General features: G+C 41.9%; 2 protein-coding genes across 3 annotated transcripts; both read right to left on the bottom strand.

The window, feature by feature from the left end:
- Positions 1 to 1,909: 1,909 nt before the first annotated feature.
- On the bottom strand, positions 1,910 to 11,802 carry cnot4a (CCR4-NOT transcription complex, subunit 4a). Of its 2 annotated transcripts, none has more exons than XM_041939711.1 (13): positions 11,585 to 11,802; positions 9,521 to 9,743; positions 9,098 to 9,295; positions 8,697 to 8,783; positions 8,197 to 8,298; positions 7,855 to 7,980; positions 7,636 to 7,760; positions 7,327 to 7,533; positions 7,175 to 7,226; positions 6,814 to 7,069; positions 5,431 to 5,934; positions 4,952 to 5,185; positions 1,910 to 3,868 (listed from the first exon to the last, which is right to left on the bottom strand). In XM_041939711.1, exons 2-13 carry the CDS (start codon positions 9,692 to 9,694, stop codon positions 3,540 to 3,542), a joined length of 2,394 nt encoding a protein of 797 aa, XP_041795645.1. In that variant the 5' UTR covers positions 9,695 to 9,743; positions 11,585 to 11,802; the 3' UTR covers positions 1,910 to 3,539. The 2 variants fall into 2 exon arrangements, with proteins under 2 accessions (XP_041795645.1, XP_041795644.1); XM_041939710.1 differs by having other exon boundaries at positions 4,949 to 5,185.
- A 756-nt stretch (positions 11,803 to 12,558) lies between these two features.
- Positions 12,559 to 18,602, bottom strand: zgc:136858 (uncharacterized protein LOC678543 homolog). The gene is made up of 18 exons (XM_041939343.1): positions 17,974 to 18,602; positions 17,743 to 17,857; positions 17,473 to 17,647; positions 17,247 to 17,358; positions 16,758 to 16,864; positions 16,093 to 16,219; positions 15,877 to 15,997; positions 15,689 to 15,774; positions 15,372 to 15,508; positions 15,232 to 15,288; positions 15,077 to 15,140; positions 14,888 to 14,982; positions 14,656 to 14,784; positions 13,907 to 14,021; positions 13,676 to 13,813; positions 13,335 to 13,501; positions 13,172 to 13,254; positions 12,559 to 12,998 (listed from the first exon to the last, which is right to left on the bottom strand). Exons 1-18 carry the CDS (start codon positions 18,050 to 18,052, stop codon positions 12,803 to 12,805), a joined length of 2,103 nt encoding a protein of 700 aa, XP_041795277.1. The 5' UTR covers positions 18,053 to 18,602; the 3' UTR covers positions 12,559 to 12,802.
- Positions 18,603 to 18,731: the final 129 nt, after the last annotated feature.

An 18,731-nucleotide genomic window follows, 5' to 3' on the forward strand; every position in this document is an offset into this window, starting at 1 on the left:
TTCCCACCAGAGCAGAAAGAAAGCCCCAAACACTACAGCTATTTTCTGTAGCTGTGGAAAATAAACAGATGCTATTCTTGAATATGTCAGGTATGCATCACCACAAAGACACCTCCATTATGTTTCAGTGCAGTGTCTGTGTGAGTGTGTGTTGGTCCAGGAACGCTCTCAGCAAAGCTTCCCCCCTCCTCCGTGTTGCTGCTGACTCATTGTCACAGCCCCTGAATCTGCTGCCTGCCTGCGTTATTCACACTCACCTTCCTCTGCGAGTGCCTCCTCAGCACCTGGAGCCTGAAGCCAGAGGGGGGCAGCTCTGTTTCACCAACATGTCCAGTTACACCAGGACTCGAGCTGGAACTGTTAACAATTAACCCATTAGTAAATCGTCAGGAAAGTGACGGTCAACTATTTTGATAATCACAATCATTTCAGTCATTTAACAAAGAAAACTGTGAAAAAATGGCCAATTAATTTTCTTTATTTCTCTGTTTTATATATTTGATTTTTGGTAGATTGTTTTTTTGTCTTAAATTACCCCTATTTAGCATTTCTAATCAGTCTATGAACAGTAAATGGTTTATAACAACCTATAGTATAGTTGTATACAGTACATATCACATGTCGCCAGCTGTGGGCCCCCATAAGTGGAGGCTGGTGTGTACCAACAGATATTGTTTTGTTACACACAAACCTCAGTACAGTAAAAACACAATATAGTAAAACACAGTTGTAATGATATAAAATGTGTTTTCATAGGATGCTTTAGAACTGTTGGCAAATATAGTACATTAACAAACACTTACCAAAAATAACTTTATATATAAATATGATATAGGGCTTTGCCGTTTAGTAAATGTTGACACACTGCTTACAAATGCTAAATGTTTAAACACACACGCGATAAAACGTCCGTAAATCTGCTTAGAAATCTCAGAAAAAAGACGCTCCGTATAACTCCAGAACCTGCCTGAGAATCATCACGTTTTTAAGTTTTCTTTACGATCAAAGTAATGCAGTGACAGTTGTTGGCATTTTAATGGGGACACTGCAAACAGGGGCCGCTAACGGCTAATTCGGCATACTTTTAATGGCCAAATATAGAGAAATATAGGCTTAAATAAACGTGGCTCTACTTGTATCCCACGACTAAATGACTCCATGGGAACATTTCCTGTTAACATTACCCCAAAGCCCTTTGAATTTGATAACCCCTGACTAGACTATTAATCAATTAATCGAAAAAAGACCAAATCAAGGTCTAACTTTGGCTTCAAGGGCACTGCAAAAAACAAAACAAAAAACAAAAACCTAACTGAACAAGCATCGAATTCAGCTGTCTAACTGTAGAATAGTGACGCCACTGTGTGAGTATCGGCTGTCTGTCAGAAGTCCTACAGGACAGAAACAAAGTGTCTGCTGCCGGTATCTACTGCAGCATTGGCCGAGGAGAGTTCAGAGCTGCAAAGTGAAGAGCTGCAATATGCACGCATGCTCTGCTCCCAGCAGTGCAGCTCCACTGAAAACACACTAAACATATGGCATTAAACACTGTGGTCACACCTCGCCTTTATCTGCATTATAATTGCATTTAATTGTGCCTAACACATACTTGGAACTGCTGAAATTGTTTTTAGTGAGATAAAACATTGTGCACCTGAGAAACTGTAGTATCCGAGTCTTTTTGTGTTACCTTGTGTGTGTGTGCTCAGCTGAAGTTTGACTGCAGAGCTTCATCACTGACAGTGATCTGCCCTCTAGTGGAGGACAAAGAAATGACACAAAAGAGGGATTTCATAGTGACCTTGCACAGTATAGTGGTGAGTATCTTAGGGTTGAAATAATTATCAGTGCACATATTTGAATCCGGGTGTTGAGAACACAACAGCAGACACACACCAGCTCTGAGTTTTCAGTTTTATTTAAGGTTCATTTTTCCAGACCTGCAGAGGACAGTTCACTTCCTTTAAGCGCCTCAATTTTGTTTTTTTTCTCGCAACATCATGTTAAAACCCATTGTATGACTCTGTGGTGGTTTCTCCTGGATGAGTTTGTTCATTTTTGTGAATACTGTTAAATAGGTAACAGCGGGAGGGGTGGGGGATGGGTAGGGTGGGGGGTTGGGTAAGAGAGGGAGAAAGAGAGAGCGTACACGGATCAGAATTAAGACTTCAAAAAGAAAAAAGGCGGTGGTCGGAGAGGTCGATCTCGAATCCTAAAGGCTGAGAGCTCCTTAAATCACTACTACAGTACTTGGTTTTGTCTTGCAGCACCTCCCTTTGTGACACACACTCACATACAGCTGCTGAAATCACATACAATATTGCATATTTTTCAGCAATCACTGACGATAGACTCCCCTTCCAATCACTCGAGCTCCTTTCTCTCCTCTGTCCGTTTTAAGGCCTCGTTTAAGCCCTCCTGGGTCAGACAAAGGGACATGTTTGACCCTGTTGCTACCCTCATTAGTATTTTTTGACATTTCCTCATCCATCCTGGTCATTGTCCTATCTATTTGGTGGCTGTCCATGTTAGGGCTAGCTACTGTAGGTACCACACAGTGGCACTGAGTAAGAGTCTAACCCTAGTGCTCAGGATGTGTGCCACGATCTCCCTAAGCCCTGGCTCCCTGCAGTTAGGCAGTGCTCTATCCTCTGATACAGAGGTTCAGCAAAATTTTCCCTCCAGTAGGACGGGGCCAGTGGGAGCCCTCCACTAAAGGGAATATGGGCCAAGCGGCCTCTCAAGCAGGCCATCTGTGTCCCTACCTAACAGGGAGCCCATGCATAGCCTGTGCCCTCAACTCCCCTGTGTCATCTGCATTCACTCTGTCCATTAACCAAATCTCAGCTTCTTTTTTAACATTTTTAAAAACCACTCTCCACAAAAGAAAGAAAGAAAGAAAGAAAAAAGCTAAGAACCAACCCCTTTTCTCTCTCTCTTACCTCGACTTATTCACAACTGAGCTGGAAGGGTTAACCGTTTCACAGTCTCCTGTTAAAGTGGGGAGGATGAGGGTCTTTGGGGCAAAGCTTCAAGAGCAGATTCACAGCTTGCTTCATTCCTCAAAAACTTATCATGACTTCAACTTTCAAAAACACAAATGTTGTTCATGCTTAATCATTAGTTACTTTTAAAAAGACCTCACTTCAGCTAATTTGTTTCTTCACCAGTTTGTGGAGTTAACTCTTGTGTCACCACTGGGCGCTCGATGCTATCCTGTTTCTTGCGCTCTCTGAAGTTAACAGCGAGCTGCACAATGATTCCCATGTTACGCCCAGAACTAGATGTAAGGAGTGGTGATGGTAGCAGACAAAGGGTAATGATAACTTGTGTACCAAAAACAAAAACAAATCAGCCTTCGGAATAGACAAAAAGGAAGGAGGAAGAGAAAAAGAAGAAAGCATGTTTGTTACTTTGTTAATAATTTTTCATACTCTGCAGATTGGTGTGTATTGCATTGGGGGAGGGGGAGCGGGGTACAGGATGACTGGGCATAAAGTGGTAGTGGGGGATGGATGGGTGTCTGCTGTATTCTGTGTTCAGTGGCGGTCCACAGCAGCACTCTGTAGCAGCTCTGTGGTGGGCTGTCCTGGGGGTCTGAAGGCGGTCTGGAAGCCGGGGGGAGGGGAGTGGAACTGGCTGGCGGGGTTGGCTGTGGGAGGGGGCAGGTAGGGAGCCCAGCCGCCGGCGGCTCTGTGATGGAGGGGGAGGTGGGCGTCGAGGAGGCCGGTGTGGAGGGGCTGGGGAGTGGGCACTGCTGAGCCTGCTGGGCCGTCCATCTCTGTGAGCGCCTGCAGGGACTTGAGCCAGTGTGGTGGGTTGTCGTCCTGGAGACAGTCTAAACTGTTCCCTGCTGAGGCTGGGATGCCTGTGGGGAGAAGAGGGGTGACAGAGAGAGGTGACAGAAGAGATGAGTGATGACAAAAATACACCGGGGCCCAAAATAAGACACTGTGGTAAGTACAGATACTGAGCAGTTAATTTGGTTGGGTTTTGTTGGCCTCCTTGTTGTAAAAGTTGCTTTGTGTCAACTTATTCAAACAATTGTGACTGTCAGAACTTAACTGAAGCAGAGAAATACCGTTAATCAATATCTAACTTGGTAACATTCACGTAACTGACTTTCGAGCTGAAATGATCAATCGATTGGTTAACTGGCAAAAAATTGATTTAGGATTTTTTTAACAAAAGCACCAAAGTCACTGGTTCCAGCTTTTCAAATGTGAGGATTTGCTGCTTTACAAAAAGAGCAATCTTTAAGATTTGTTGACATTTTATAGACAAAGCGATTAATGCATTAATTCAGAAAACAGCCTGCTGACATTTCAATTGTGACGAACATTGAAAGTTTGCAGGAACAGCTCAACTACATACTGCAGCAGGGAGAAGAGTATCAACAGCTACCACTACTATTAATATTATTCCAAAGGTGTTTATATTGAAAGATGTTTCTGGGTGTTTTGTCCACAACTGGTACCAACAGCTGTTTTATCATATTATAATGAATGAATATTTACCATATATATCATCATTTTTAGCTTTATGGTTATGTGAAAATGTATGAAACAGCCAGGAAATAGTGAAGAAGACCAAAGTGTCATTATTTAAATGATTTGTTTTGTCTGGTTAAGTTCAATCTAGAAAAAAAAAGAAGTTCTGAAATGTGAGCATTTGCTATTTGGACTAGGCTTTGAGGGATTTTGTGAAACTGTGATGGGCAATGTTCACCTTTTTTTTCACACTTTTACAGACCGAGCAATGAATCAATGAAATAAGCAGCAGAGCAATGGAAAAGAAAATGGTTGCAGCTCTAATTCAACGGTATAAAACAGCAGCTGGAACCACTCCATGTTTGGCATTCTCGCTTAATAAAACTAATCTGATGTCAAAACGCTCCTTGACTGATTTTCAGTCGCTCACTAACTGCGAAATCATCTCAGTTACTTTCTACCTGTGATGATAGCAGGGTCCATCCAACTGGCTGTACCGTCCCAGCTCAGGCTGTGTGAGATGCCCGCTGGCCCCGCCGGCCCACCAATGTGGTTAACACTGTTGGAGGATGAGGAGGAGGAAGAGGAAGAGGAGTTTGGGAGGCCCCCGAAGTTGATATTGATGTTGGGTAAGAGAGCTCTCAGGCCGTCCTGCCACTCTTTCACATTTAAGCCGTCTATAGAGCCACTGTTTTCTGCAGGAGAGGAGAGCAAAGCAGGCGTGTCAGTTCCTCCGGTGTTTTGATCACAGACTAGTGGCTGTCTGCAGAACTGCATCTACCAGGGTTTGTTATGTAAGGTCAATAAACACTAAACAGAGCAAGTATCATGAGCTGTCATATTAAATAACACCATTATGGAACACATCTGATATCTGTTTTAACATGCACAGCTTCCACAGGACACAGAAAGGTGCCGCAGTCACCCAGGTGTCTGGTACCTGAGATGGGGATCCCTCCCAGCCCTGTGTTGTGCTGAGGGGGCAGATTCAGGTCCAGGAAATTACTGTGTGAGGCAGCACTGGCTGAGTGGTTCAAGTGTGTGAGGTTATTTCGTGTGGGGACGCCCATCCAGGGGTGTCTGGAGGCTGGCTGCTGCTGCTGACTGGCCTGGCTGTTCTGACTGCCGGGGAAACTGAAGGAGCTGTAGATGGCTCTGTGGTGGAGCTGGGGGAGGCGTGGCAGGCCGCTGGGGAAGTGGTGAGAGGCGCTGGGGTTAGGGTTAGGGGGCAGCAGGCTGGGACCGTGGCTGCTCCCCTGAGCGAAGGGCCCTGGGGACGAGGGGCTCTGATCCTGCACTGACAGCTCCTTCTCTATCAGGTCGGCCAAGGCCTTGCGGGTGACGTCGAAAGGATCGAAGCCCAGATCGTCGTCCTGCTGTTTGCTGGACGAGCCGAAGCCAAAGGCCGCCTGCCAGTCTGTGGAAGAAGACACTGGTATTGTGTCTGTAAGTAAAGGAGAAAGAAAAGTTACCGGATCTGTCCTCAATGTGAGAAATTCTTAGTCAACCAGTCATAAATGTCTTTGGCTTAGTGATTAGTTGATGGCTGGTGACAAAGGGCCTCTGCAGTTAGAGCCTCGACTTTGAAACACTTTGCCCAGAGATAAGACAGGCTGTGAACGCTCTTAAATCCCTTCTTAAAGCATTCTTCTTTATACATTTCTTATTTCTACATTTCTTTTACTTTCCATTCTCGTGATTAAATTTTTTCTCTTTTTAATTTTGATTTTATTCTTCTTTTCTTCGTTTTTATTTGAATTTGCTTTGCTTTTAATGTTGTTTTTCTTTTCCCTGTAAAGCACTTTGTAACTTTAAGAAAAGACAAATACATTTTACCATATTACTCATTTAAATGAACCCTCAAACTGCCTCTTCGATGTCATTGTTCTTTGGAAGTTCAATGGAGTCATGCAGATAGACCTTTTAAAACCTAAAGCTTACTAAAACGTTTTTGTCAGCACTACAGGGATGATAGAGACGTGTCATTCAGTGATGACCAATGACTTACTGCTCATTTCCCATAAGAAGCGTTTCATAGACTAAATGTGGACCAGGTCACAAACAAACAATTACAAGTTACATTCACATTCTAAGCATTTTACTAGTTTTACTATACAGGGCAATTTCCAATGGCTGCAAGAGCAGAAAATGCCTAAATTAATGATACACTGCTGTTACAGTCAGTATTATGGAGTGCACTGCTAATGGCCACGGTATTAAAACAAACAGATAAAGCAGCTGCAGGTCAACCCACTGTTTGAAAATTAGACAAAAAGCACAAACAACCAGGCATACAAAATGTTTAATTAAAGCTCCATTATACCTGATGTGAAGAGGCTCTGTGGTTCGGGGGTCATGGGCCAGTCAGAACTGCCGCGGGGGGAGCTGGGGAAGGGGGGCAGGCCAGCAGGGAGAGGGTTAGGATGTCTGAAGTTACTGTTGTCTGAAAAGAGCGACTGGGACTCAGCTGCCGCACCCTCAAAGGGTGAACGGGCTGTGAGGTCTGACACGCTGATGGGCACCACCAGGCTGGGCTTGGTTAAACCCGGGGGAGGAGAGGGGGAGTCACTGGTGGGTATCTGGACAAAGAGAGAGGAGGCGACGCTTGTGAGGCTGTCCTTCCCCAACCTGATTCACCTTCATTTATATGGAACCAAAGTAATAGGGAGTTGAGGTCTTCTCACCTGTTGTAAAGTCTCACCATTCACCATTCCAATGGACTCTGGAGGTTTGTCACTGGGAAGCAGACAAGTGACAAAATCAGATACACATCACAAAGAAGCTTCAGAAATAAAACAATTTTCTTTAAGGATATTTAGGCTTTTGTCTATATTACCTGTTACTGTCACAATTAGAGGAGAAGGGGGACAGGGCAGTATGCTGGCCAGGACCCAGCTCTGTTTCTAGCCCATCTGAAGCAATAACTTCTTGGTCTAGATAGTCTAGCAACGGAGGAGACTTGCGGTCCTCTGAAAGCCCGTTGGCCAGTTTGTTATGTCCTGACAGCGTCGGCCATCCATCTTTACCATTGCTACTGTTGGTTCTGTTACAAAGCGGGAGAAAAAACAAGCTTAGCATAATAATTAAGATGTATTGTGGAAGTAAAAAGACGAAGAACATAGAAGACAATAAATTAAAAAACAACCTCTGTGTGGAGTTGGATTTACTCTTTGACTTCTCTGTTCCACATGCTGGAGGTTGTAGAAAGCTAGGGTTAATTTTATAGAGGTCTTGGAGGAGTTTCTGCTCATACTCTTGATGTTTTCCCGCCTTAAAACAAATGACAAAACATGAGTCAAAGTTAACCCTTTTGTTAATACTCAAACAACGATCAGCACAAACAGCAAAGAGCAAAATATTTTACCTGCATCTCCTCTTTAGTAAAGCTAGCCGCTTCATCTCCCAGCTCATGTAGATACATACAATCAGGTTTGGGACACTGCATACTTTTAAGAAAGTAACTGCAGTACTTTGTTGTGCCTAAAGAAGCCTTTAACACAGAGAAAATGAGACAAGAAAATATGTAAATGATATTCAAAGCTAAGGACTTTTAGTTTAATCCTACTATCAATCAAAGTTGTTTATATAAGGATGTTTGTGTTTAACAGAGAGGAGGAGAATACAGAATGAAGTTATCACAGTGCTGTTGTGTAAAAACTTCTAAGTCATAGCCATACACCAGTGATGAGATAAATCAGCTTCTCACCTTGAGTGTTCTGCCGTCAACAACCACATTGTTCACACACTGTATTGCTCTTAGAGCATCTTCAGAGCGGATGTAAGTGACATAAGCGCTGGCACTAGGCCCCTGAAAAAAGGATAAGCAAATATACGAATTGAACAGATTTACTGTTGCGTTTAATTCAGTGTTCTATAGCTGCATTGAGTTAATAATGTTTCCATTATTGAATGCTTAAATGTTTAGTCAGTTAACTTTTTCCATCCTTCAATAATTATGATTTGATCTATAATATATTATGCAAGTAATTATTTTTAACAATCTACAAAAAAATAATAAACAACACCAACAACTGAGGAAAATTAACTATAAAATCAAGCAAATCTCGTCATTTGTAAAGTTGTAAACAACACAAGGTGTAACATTTCTGCTTGGTAAAAGACAAATGGTTCAACTATTAGAAAAAAAACAATATTAAGTTCTGTCAATGGTTATAAACATGCAGTCAGTTTGGTCCAACCTCTCACCTGTGAACCTGCGTACGATGTGCTATTGTTGATGACCACTTTATGGATTTTCCCAAACCTCCCAAAATACTCTGGTCGTTTTAGGACCTGTGGGCACAATGAAAAAAATTAATAAACATAACTGATGGCAAGGTTTTGGGTCCGCTGTGATCTTGTTCATACACAAGTTTTACTCTTATGGCCTCTGTGGGAGGGTTTACTGACAGACCTTTAAATGAGCATTAAAATCATTCCCTATCAAAGTAGTTATGATTTGAACTGTGTCTGTGCTTGTCAGAAAAGGACACGATAAATCTAGTAGCTACTGCCTTCAGTTTGTCACAGCCATATTCACATCAAGCATCTCCAATGTCACAGGCAGCATAAGTCACTGAAATTTTTGATGCTGAGACTGTGCTCACCTCCGGGTCAGCGAGTCGCTGTGAGAGCCCCACCACGAACACCAGGTTTCTCTGGACCACTCTGACACTCGCCAGGTGCTTGCGGTTTTCTGTCACCTTCTGCTTCTTCTCGTTCTGTTTCTGCTTCTTCTCGTTCTTTATCCTTTGGATCTCCTCCTGTGACAGAGGCTTGTATACAGCGGGGTCCTCTGGGTACGGCTACACGAAAACACAATTAAGTTACAGATAGAGATATCAACAGGCACCATTAGTCAAATTGCTGTAAATGATGATGAACTGATATTTTAAGTTACAAACTGCTTTAGAAGCAGGACCCTCCCATTTGGACATTCAACATCATTATCTCTTTTTTCCCAAACCAATCCTCTGTTGAGAGTTGTGATGAGTTTCTCTGTTATCGCATTCATCTCATCATCTCCTCACCTTTCTGCAGGCGGGGCAGAGGCCGTTCTCGTCTGTACGGATGCGATGCCAACAGAAGCGGCAGATCTGATAGCCACAGGTGCAGGGGAAGAAGTTGACGTCATCAATCTCCAGCGGCTCCATGCACAGAGGGCACTCCATAGGGTCGTCCTTCATTTCAGGGCTGTGGGACATCGTATGGCGCAGCGAGGGTGAGTGTTGAAGCCGATCACAGATCACAGGGCTACGAAAACATACAAAGGCTAAGTATAAGAACTCCATCAAGACATGACTGAAAGTCTACTGAACAAATTCTTAACACATACTTAATAGCAGGATGGTATAGTCTCTTAAACTGACTTTATGACCACCAAGGTCACATTATCAGACTAAACACACATCAAAATGTATTTCTATAAATGTCTTTGACGTAGAGTTTGACCTATTCAGCAGCAAAGGAAACACTACACTCAGTCACTAGTTTATTAGGTTCACTTAGTTAAACTACTGCAGTCTAATGCAATAAATCTTAATTCAATGACGGATATAATGTTCAGTTTCTATTAAACTTTTTAGAAAGGTGCAGATTCAAATCTTCTGGAGTGGCTGAATTGCAGTGTGCTGTACAGAGAAAATGTGTCTATAACATTGGAGAAACATTAAATAATGGAAACTGCTCTCAGCATATGTCACAGCCGAAACAATTAACCAACTGACAGAATTTCATCGGCAGGTATTTTGAAAATCAATTCATCACAAGTCATTTGACAGAGAGTGTCAAAAATTCCCTGGTTTCGACCTTCTTCAATGTGAGTATTTGGTGGTTTCCATAGTCCTCTGTGGATATCTTTCAGTTATTGCCTGATGGTTGTACAGAACAAGCAATCTGAAGCAGTCACCTTGGGCTCTGGGAAACTGTGATAGGTAGCAAACTGCAGCCTTCAAAACATATAAGTAGATTCAAGACCTCTCTATATCAGTTTCAATAAAAACTGACCACCTCCATGAAGGTTTGAGATATTGCAGGACTTTGTTTTAAACTTAATTAGTTTTAGCTGGGTGCGCCAATGAAAAAGACAACTTGACTCTATGTCTTAGAAAACAAGGAACAGCAGTCATCCCTTTAAAATGATAATGCGGATGTTGTTGTGTCTTTCAGGGGTTGACAGTAAGTAACTTGACACAACGTCATAATTTACGTTATAGGGAAATGAAACAAACTGCGTTTATTTACAAATGAAACGTCTGTTGTTAGCGATAAAACACCAGCCTGTTTTGTGCGTGACAACACTGCTGAAGGCAGACTAACGGAATGAAAAACCCAGATTGACCAAACCTGACATCGTATAGTTGAATTACCCGATAACAGAGAAATGGCAACATTTCAAATACTTGGCAGCATTTGCTAATAAATTGCCATGTACAGGAGTATCACGGTTTTGCCTCTTTAGCTAGAGATATAAGCTGATAGGTAAAATCATGTATGAAGCCAGAATACCCAGTTAGCCAGGCTGGTAACTTTAGCTGCTCTGTCTTCTGGATCGTAGCTACATTATGACAGATGTTATTTGACTAATGATAGGCTAAGCTAACATTAGCCGCGAATTGGTAAAAGAAGCCGGTCTAACTAATTACAAGTGTCCAGGAGCAATTGTATATTGAATCACAACACCAAAACGTACAGAGATGAGTATTTACTTGATATTGACGTGAAACGTTTCTAAAAACGTTTGCAATAACGTTACGCTTTCGCCTGCATGTTAACTGACAGCTTGCTTTTTGCTAACCGCTAGCATCGGCATAGCTAGCATGCTACATTATCATCAAAACGTACGGGGTTTTGGAGCCAAGCTTAGGACGCGGCCTACACAAGCTAACGCTAAGCTCGAAGCAAGTTTTGGCACCATAAACAGCTGACATTGCTCTCACGACATTACGATTACCTGGACAGTGCTCTAATAAGATTGTGAGTACTCTAGTGTCAGTCCGTAAAATCGTAACCGACACTATTGTCCTTTATTCGTTGAGATAGAATGGAAGCTGGCTAGCCCAACTAGCAACTTGGCTAACGTTAGTGTTACTTACCCTGTCCGTATTTAGCTTAGGATTCCACTCCAAGGGAGTCACACCAAATTGGGCGGGGACTGCGAGCCAATATATCTGAAATGTCAAAATTTCTCTAAACAGTCACATAAGATAGCCCTATGTCTGTTGTTCTGATGTAATTAAAAGGCTGTAAAGATGTTTTGCCCCTTTCTTTTCTTGGTATTGTAGAGACAATTTACGCTCTAACCACCATCTTAGCTAGCATTAAAGTAGGGAGGAGGGAGTGGGGCAAGTGTTCAATGCCACTGAGTGTGCGCACATGCACAGATCCATTGTGGGTAATGGAGTTTTCGATTGTGTGAGTTTAAACCATGACCAGCGACACAATTTATACCAGCGTGTAACTAGAATGTGGTATTTAAAATCAAATAGCGCAATACACTGTACTTAATTACTTTTTGAGTTACGAATACTTTCCTTAAGTGTTAACATCTTATATCACTTTACTTTTACTACTCTGCATTTCAGTGGGAAATACTGTACTTTTTTCCTCCAATATATTTATGAAGAGTTTTAGTTATTAGTTTTGTAGATTGATTTTACATTTAAAACATAGGATCAGCTTAGAAAACATGTCATGTTGTTACAAGTCAAACTACATAACAGTATATGAGGTGCTTAAAATTAGCCCTACATTGACCAGCTACTATGCTATAATGCTGCTTTCCTAACAATGCATTGAATATAATAGCCCAAAACACTATGAAAGGGAACATTCAGCACAAGATTTTTGCTTTTGATTACAGTGATGCTCTTTTACATAAAAAAAGAACTGCATGCAGGACTTTTGCAATTGAGTATTTTGGACCTGAAAAGGTGTGCTTCACCCATCACTGATGCTGAATATAACCATTCTTCATCATGTGAAATCAGAACACCAGAGGACCTTGTTATAATGCTTCAGAATTTATTGACAAGGATTTGCAATAATGAACAAAGAAGGAAAAGGGAAAAAGTGGTTCATTTTTTAAACATTTTTGTAAGAGATCAGCTATTATAGAACAACACAAAATATCAAATAAAATTGGATTCAATGGTTTTGGTAAAACATGTCATCTTCCTAAATTAATTTACTAGGTTGCTATGTTAAATGCAGGTTTCACAAGAATAAAACTAAAATGACAAAATACTGAGAAATGTATTAACCAACCCAATGCAAACAGACCTAATCTTCTTATACTCAGTAGTGTTCCAGGATCAGTCTATCCACAAGAGGCTGGGTTTGGGCCAGTAATGAGCCTGGACCTTGTTGGGATTCACTGAGTCTAAGGTGAGCGTGGGGGCAATGGGATGAGGTGACGCCAGGGACATCCGTGCTGCCAGGAGCCCCATCCGAACACAGGTGTCTGTGTCTCGCTGTTGGAGAATCCCTGCCATTAAGGCACCTGCAAGACTGCGGTTAGAGGTGGATGAGTGTCTTTTGTTTGAAGGCTTAGGCAGGATTTTGTGTGACAGGCAGGGACAGGAAAAGAAAGAGGTCATGGGAAATGAAAAGTAAATAAAACTAAAGCAGAGGAAGTTTGGAAAATAGCATAGGGAAGAGAAAGTAGGTCAAATTTTTAGTACCTATCTCCTGCTCCTGACACATTCATTGTCTCCTCTGCTGTTACAGTCAGTGATGGGTAGTGGAGAGCACAAAGCTGCCTCTTCTGCAAACACAGGTGCAGTAAACATATTTACTTTCACTGTCATAAGCATCATGATCAGTTTAAGTATTTGCTGTCCTTACCCTCTTCTGTTTTCTTGGCTGCAGGTTGACTGAGCCGGCATCATGCTCTCCACACACCAACACTCCATTTGCCCCGAGAGTCACGACCAGACAGTGAAGATGATCCAGAAGGGGGCGTGAGAGAGCCATGGCTACACTCAGCACCTCGTCAAGAGAGCTTGGCAGCACTGCCAACCCACAAGACAAAAACCACATCCTCAGCTAGTATCACGCTGTTTGCATTTTTCACACGAACCTTTACTGTATAACTGTGAAGGGGAATATGTGTTTGAGAGCATGTGGGAGTAAAAAGAGGGAAAAATAAACCCACGGTTGAACCATTAAATACTAATACAGTTTACCTTCAGGTGTTGGGATACCAAGTGTTTTATTCATGGTGCACAACTCTGCCAGGTTTGGGGATGAATAGGACAGAGACTTCCAGGCGTCTGAAATGAAAGGCTTAGAAGCCTTGTTGGAATCTGTGGGCTCATACCAAACTGTGACACACATTGGTTGCATTGTGTTAAAATCAGTGAGAGCTTTAGTTCGCCATCATTTATTATCATTACTGACCGCCTCCCTGTATTTACCATTAATGTTGTGTTTTGAGGCAATGGAACAAACATAGTCGATGGTGGAGACGGGAATGTTTCCATCGAGACACACAAGAGTGGCTGACGAGAGCTGCTTCTCAAACTGTGAAACCTTTAAAAAGATACTCAACAGTTAGATGAAGAAATGAAGTGACTCCATAGAGGTGCATCACAGGTGTACATACAATGCAATACCATGAAACACAACAAAAATTTAAGGGAATGGTCAAATATAGAAAAATACAGCAAAATCTAAAACAAATTAGGGCTGAAACAAATAGTTATTGTCATTATTCAGTTAATTATTTCTGTTCCATAAAATATCACTCAACAGTAAAAAGTGCCCAGTACAAAATGTTTATCTTTTTCCATGTCAGATTACATCATTATGTGACATGTGAGCATGCACATGTATATTTTTGCAATGTCTGCATGCACCAGCTCTTGTCTCATGAATTTTGTTCAGTTCATGCACAGGTCATTTCCTGCCTATTCCAATGCAGGAATGGTGAATTGTCAATACAAAATAACTACATAAAGAGGTAACTAAAGAGTGTAAATACAATTATTTTATTTACTATGGCAACTACATGCTAACCATAGCTAGTATTTAAATTTGGGTGTGATATCACGAAAATATTAAGGCTTAATAGTTTAAGTCATGAATATGGTTCTGAATATGGTGCTGGAACACAAATCCAGGGTTAGCCTTGCTAAAAATTAATAACTTTGGGTGGAGAACTTACATATTTCTCTGTGATTTGCTGATGAACGTCCATGTCTCCCAGTCCAAGACTCATTTCTCCACTCTCAGAGATAACAACACAGTACGTAGCTGTGCTTTGCTCTTCTAGCCTGGCCACACCACTTGTGTTCTTACAAAAATAAGAAAAAAAGTCAAAAACTCAACATTTACATATTTAAGCAAAATGGATTAGCATCGTGCTTGGTAATAAACAACTGTTGATGTTCACCTACCATGTGTTTACAATGGTTAAACACTGCATCACTGTGAGAATCAGCGCCGGTGGCTGAGATGAACAGGGGTCTATGGCCTAATCGACTCAGAGAGTCTTGTTGGACAGCACCAAAGAAGTGAGTGAGAGACCATCAGATTACATGTACATGTGAAAACATGTGCATGAGCATGAGCAGATAAAAACCCACCAGCAACGTTCCGACCGACTCCACCAAATGACTGGCAGACACTTCCTACGTTGGTCTGTCCAAACTGGAGGAGAGAAAAAGTCATTACAACCTACATAACATGTCTTACATGATCTGGAGTAGTGTGAATAAATACTGTTGTAAATTAAACTTACAAGTGTTTTTGTTTTTCCTTTAGCAATAAAATCAACATTTATTCCTCCTATGACAACCTTGAACAGAACAACATTGTGGTTACTGCATTGTGCCAATATTTGACTAAACATTGAAAAGCTCATCCAGTTTTTATACTCACAATATCTGATTCGGGGTGTGATGAGTGTTTTCCATGTGGTTGAGTCTTGCCCTTTGACGTTTTGTCATTCATTTGTTTTGACAGCGCGCATGCTATCTGACTGCCAACTTTAGCATTGTTATGAATCAGAGCAATGTCTAAGAACACAACAGGTTAAGGATGTTCATACAGTATACCTTAGAGGCTGCTGCACTGTGACATTATCTGGCCTATGAGACAAAGTTAGTAATATATTTGGTGCCTTTTTTTTAGACAATATTTGTTACGATCATGTTTTCTACTTCAGTTCTCAGCAATTCAGATTCTCAGTAGGATACTGGCTTGAAGGGACTTTCCTTTAGTCAGATCGTTGACCTTTTGAAGAATGAATGGCGTCACATCTCTTCCTCTTATACCTTTAGCACTGGGGAAATCATAAAAGAGAACAGAAAGTGATCTTTTTTCTGTTAATATTAACAGTCCATTTGATTAACAATAGATGACAAGCCACAGAGACTTTCTGTACCTTGCCTCTGTCACCGCAGCCTGTATGGCCTCCTCTATCTGCTGCCCAGCTGCCGCATGCTCCTCTGGGATGGGCACCGCTAACAGGACACCACTTTGGAGACCCAGTGACAGACAGCTTGCTGAACGATGCAAACAACAGATCCAGACTCATAAGCTCTGTGTGTTAAAGGTCAAGCAAAACTGTCATTGTTGAGGATATAAAACGCTCATATACCGATGAGTTCTGCAGCCTCCTCAGGGTCGCAGACTTGGTATGGAGAAGTGAATCCACTTTGTGGAGAGAAGAAGGCTGGGAAATTCTTCAGTGCTCCATAAGTGGCGACACAGACGCCCTGAGTCTCCTAATTGAAGATACATAATAGAAATACAGAACAATCCTTTTTAAACAGAGCTTTGCCAAAAATCTGTCTGCCTCTTTTGATTAATTAATTCCTTTTCTAAGCACAAAGAATATTCTTATCTTTCCTTCTATCTAATATATTGATTGTTTATTATTTTTTGTACATTTTTTTTCTATATAAAAGGAAATCTACATCACTCTGCACACATGCATAAACACACACAACAGTAATTTCAGCAGTAATCTCAGCGCTATCCTCAAGTCTTTGTAATGTAAAGCCTGTCTCGTCTTGTTGTAACACCTCTGTCTATGTTAAACCACGGGTTACATTTGACTTCATCAATCACAGAAAAATACAAAACAGGAAATCTGTGGTAAACCAACCACAAGTCAGGTGATACATAAAAGACTATGGAAACTAACACGCTAACACGTATCTGGCTGACTAAAGCACACGCTCGACTAGGAAACATCGTATCAGATCCATTGTGCAACATGACTTAGGACTCATCAACATGAAATGATCTCAGTATTCTTACAAGATATTCGAGGGTGCGACCGATGTCCAGAATAGACTTGACACCAGCAGAGACCACTGCAATGGGAGTCCTGCCGAGCTCTGTCAGATCTGCACTGATGTCCAGACCTGGAGAAATAATCACTGACTCAATGGTGACTAATGATAAGCCTTCATGAACGTAACTATGAAAGTCGCCAAATAAGGAGTTAAGATGATGCTATCTGAACAGTTTTGTTGTTCTTACACATGGAGGACTTCCACCAGGTGGGCTGGCCTGTATATGGCCTCCATATAGATCATATTTGTGACTCCATAAGCACCCTCATCTCTGCTCATGGTCTTTGTCATTGAGTAATAAAGTACCTGACACACCTGATGATTGTTCAGTCTCCATGTGAAAGGAGGCCAAAACCATCCAATCAGTGAGTCTGATTTCACGGTTAACAATAACGAGTTACTGTCAGTGTGTGTAAAAGTCAGTGAGTATTTCCCATCAAGGACTGCTTACTGTTCTCTCCATCTCTGTGAACTCCTCCAATGCCTCCTGTGACGAACACAGGGATGCCAGCTTGATGTGCTGCTATCATAGTGGCTGACACCGTCGTTCCCCCGGAGAGACCCTGAGGAAATAGCAGGGCAGTTTTCAAAGCACCGTCATAAATGGCGGACTCAGGTAGTCAAAGTGAGATCACTTTGAGCTTTGTGTTGTGAGTGTGAGCTTGTTGTGGTCTCACTTTGCTGATGACGTAGGGCAGATCACGACGGGACACCTTCAGGGAGCTCTGGCAGCGGGCGAGGTGGTCCAGCTCCTCTGACGACAGACCAACACGGACCTCACCCTCAATCACTCCCACCGTGGCTGGGGTGGCTCCTTCGGCTCTCACAATGGCCTCCACCTCCTTCGCTGTGCTGCATAAAAAACACATTAACGGTTACAAGTGGTTAAAACAACGATGAGCTGCTGGCATCAGAGTTGAATGACATTTGAAGGTTAACTGGGGTACCTCAGGTTGTGTGGATAGGGCATGCCATGCGTGATGATGGTGCTCTCCAGTGCAACCACTGGTTTGTTTTCTGCCACTGCCTGTGATACAGATGGATGAACTCTGAAGAGGCTGTCTACGAGAAGAGGTCATGGTTCATAATCATTGTTATCATTATCATCAATTTTTATGAACTGTGTGTACATTATACTTTAAATGGTTAGATATTGTATAATGAGAGGGTGTATTTACCATTTTTGCACAATCTGCTCTTAAAAGTTGTAATTCCTCTTCTCAGGATGAGTGCAGAGGCTCTCTTCAGCATCCTCATTCTGTCCAGAAATCCTGAAAATATTCAGTTTTTACATTTAAATGTGAAAGACTGTGGCAGATGATGCTTTTCTTCCAATCACCTTGTGCCATTCAGTTGCTTTCCCACTGTTGCAGCCTGATTCTTTCAGGTGGATCAATCAAAGGCTTTAGTCTCCACTCCAGCGTTCCTCCCCAACAATCTCCATATCAAGAGATTGATTATGATTAAATGCTTAAAGGAGGAAAAAACAGCCCGCCTCCACATCTCCTTTAACATAACATATATTCAAAAATTACAATCCCAAACATTAAACTACAGGAATGCCATAATGTCTTGAAGCTTAATTCTCAGTTCTTTAGAATGAATCTCAAAAAAGACTGCACCAAAGGGACTATGAGATAGATTTCATTCTTAAATTTACTTCCTGCAGACTTTTATTTGATGGGAAACGTTCAATGAGGCAGTGCATCTAACTTAAATTTCCTGTAGATTGTTCTTCGACAAAGAGCTGTACAGGTCACACACGATGTGCTTGTCAAAATCAAAACGATGAACATTACCTCAGCTTCTCGAAGGAAAAATCAAACCGGCTCCCCTGTTGCATCACACCCTGCAGTGTGTTTTCTGTCACTGCAAGGCACAAGTCCAACTCAGGCATTGTGAGGATTTTCTTTGCTCCAGTTAGTTAGGACACATT

Source organism: Chelmon rostratus, chromosome 6, assembly GCF_017976325.1.
Source record: "Chelmon rostratus isolate fCheRos1 chromosome 6, fCheRos1.pri, whole genome shotgun sequence".
Classification (NCBI taxonomy): Eukaryota; Metazoa; Chordata; class Actinopteri; order Chaetodontiformes; family Chaetodontidae; genus Chelmon; species Chelmon rostratus.

Coding starts and splice junctions, on each gene's coding strand:
- cnot4a (XM_041939710.1), bottom strand. CDS start 9,694: ATGTCCCACAGCCCTGAAATGAAGGACGACCCTATGGAGTGCCCTCTG. Junction 8,784..9,097: donor AGCGACTCGCTGACCCGGAG/GTGAGCACAGTC, acceptor TTGTGCCCACAG/GTCCTAAAACGACCAGAGTA. Junction 7,070..7,174: donor ATGGTGAGACTTTACAACAG/GTGAGAAGACCT, acceptor CTCTTTGTCCAG/ATACCCACCAGTGACTCCCC.
- zgc:136858 (XM_041939343.1), bottom strand. CDS start 18,052: ATGAGGATGCTGAAGAGAGCCTCTGCACTCATCCTGAGAAGAGGAATT. Junction 15,509..15,688: donor AGGAAAGTCCCTTCAAGCCA/GTATCCTACTGA, acceptor TTGTGTTCTTAG/ACATTGCTCTGATTCATAAC. Junction 14,022..14,655: donor AGCAAATCACAGAGAAATAT/GTAAGTTCTCCA, acceptor ATCTTTTTAAAG/GTTTCACAGTTTGAGAAGCA.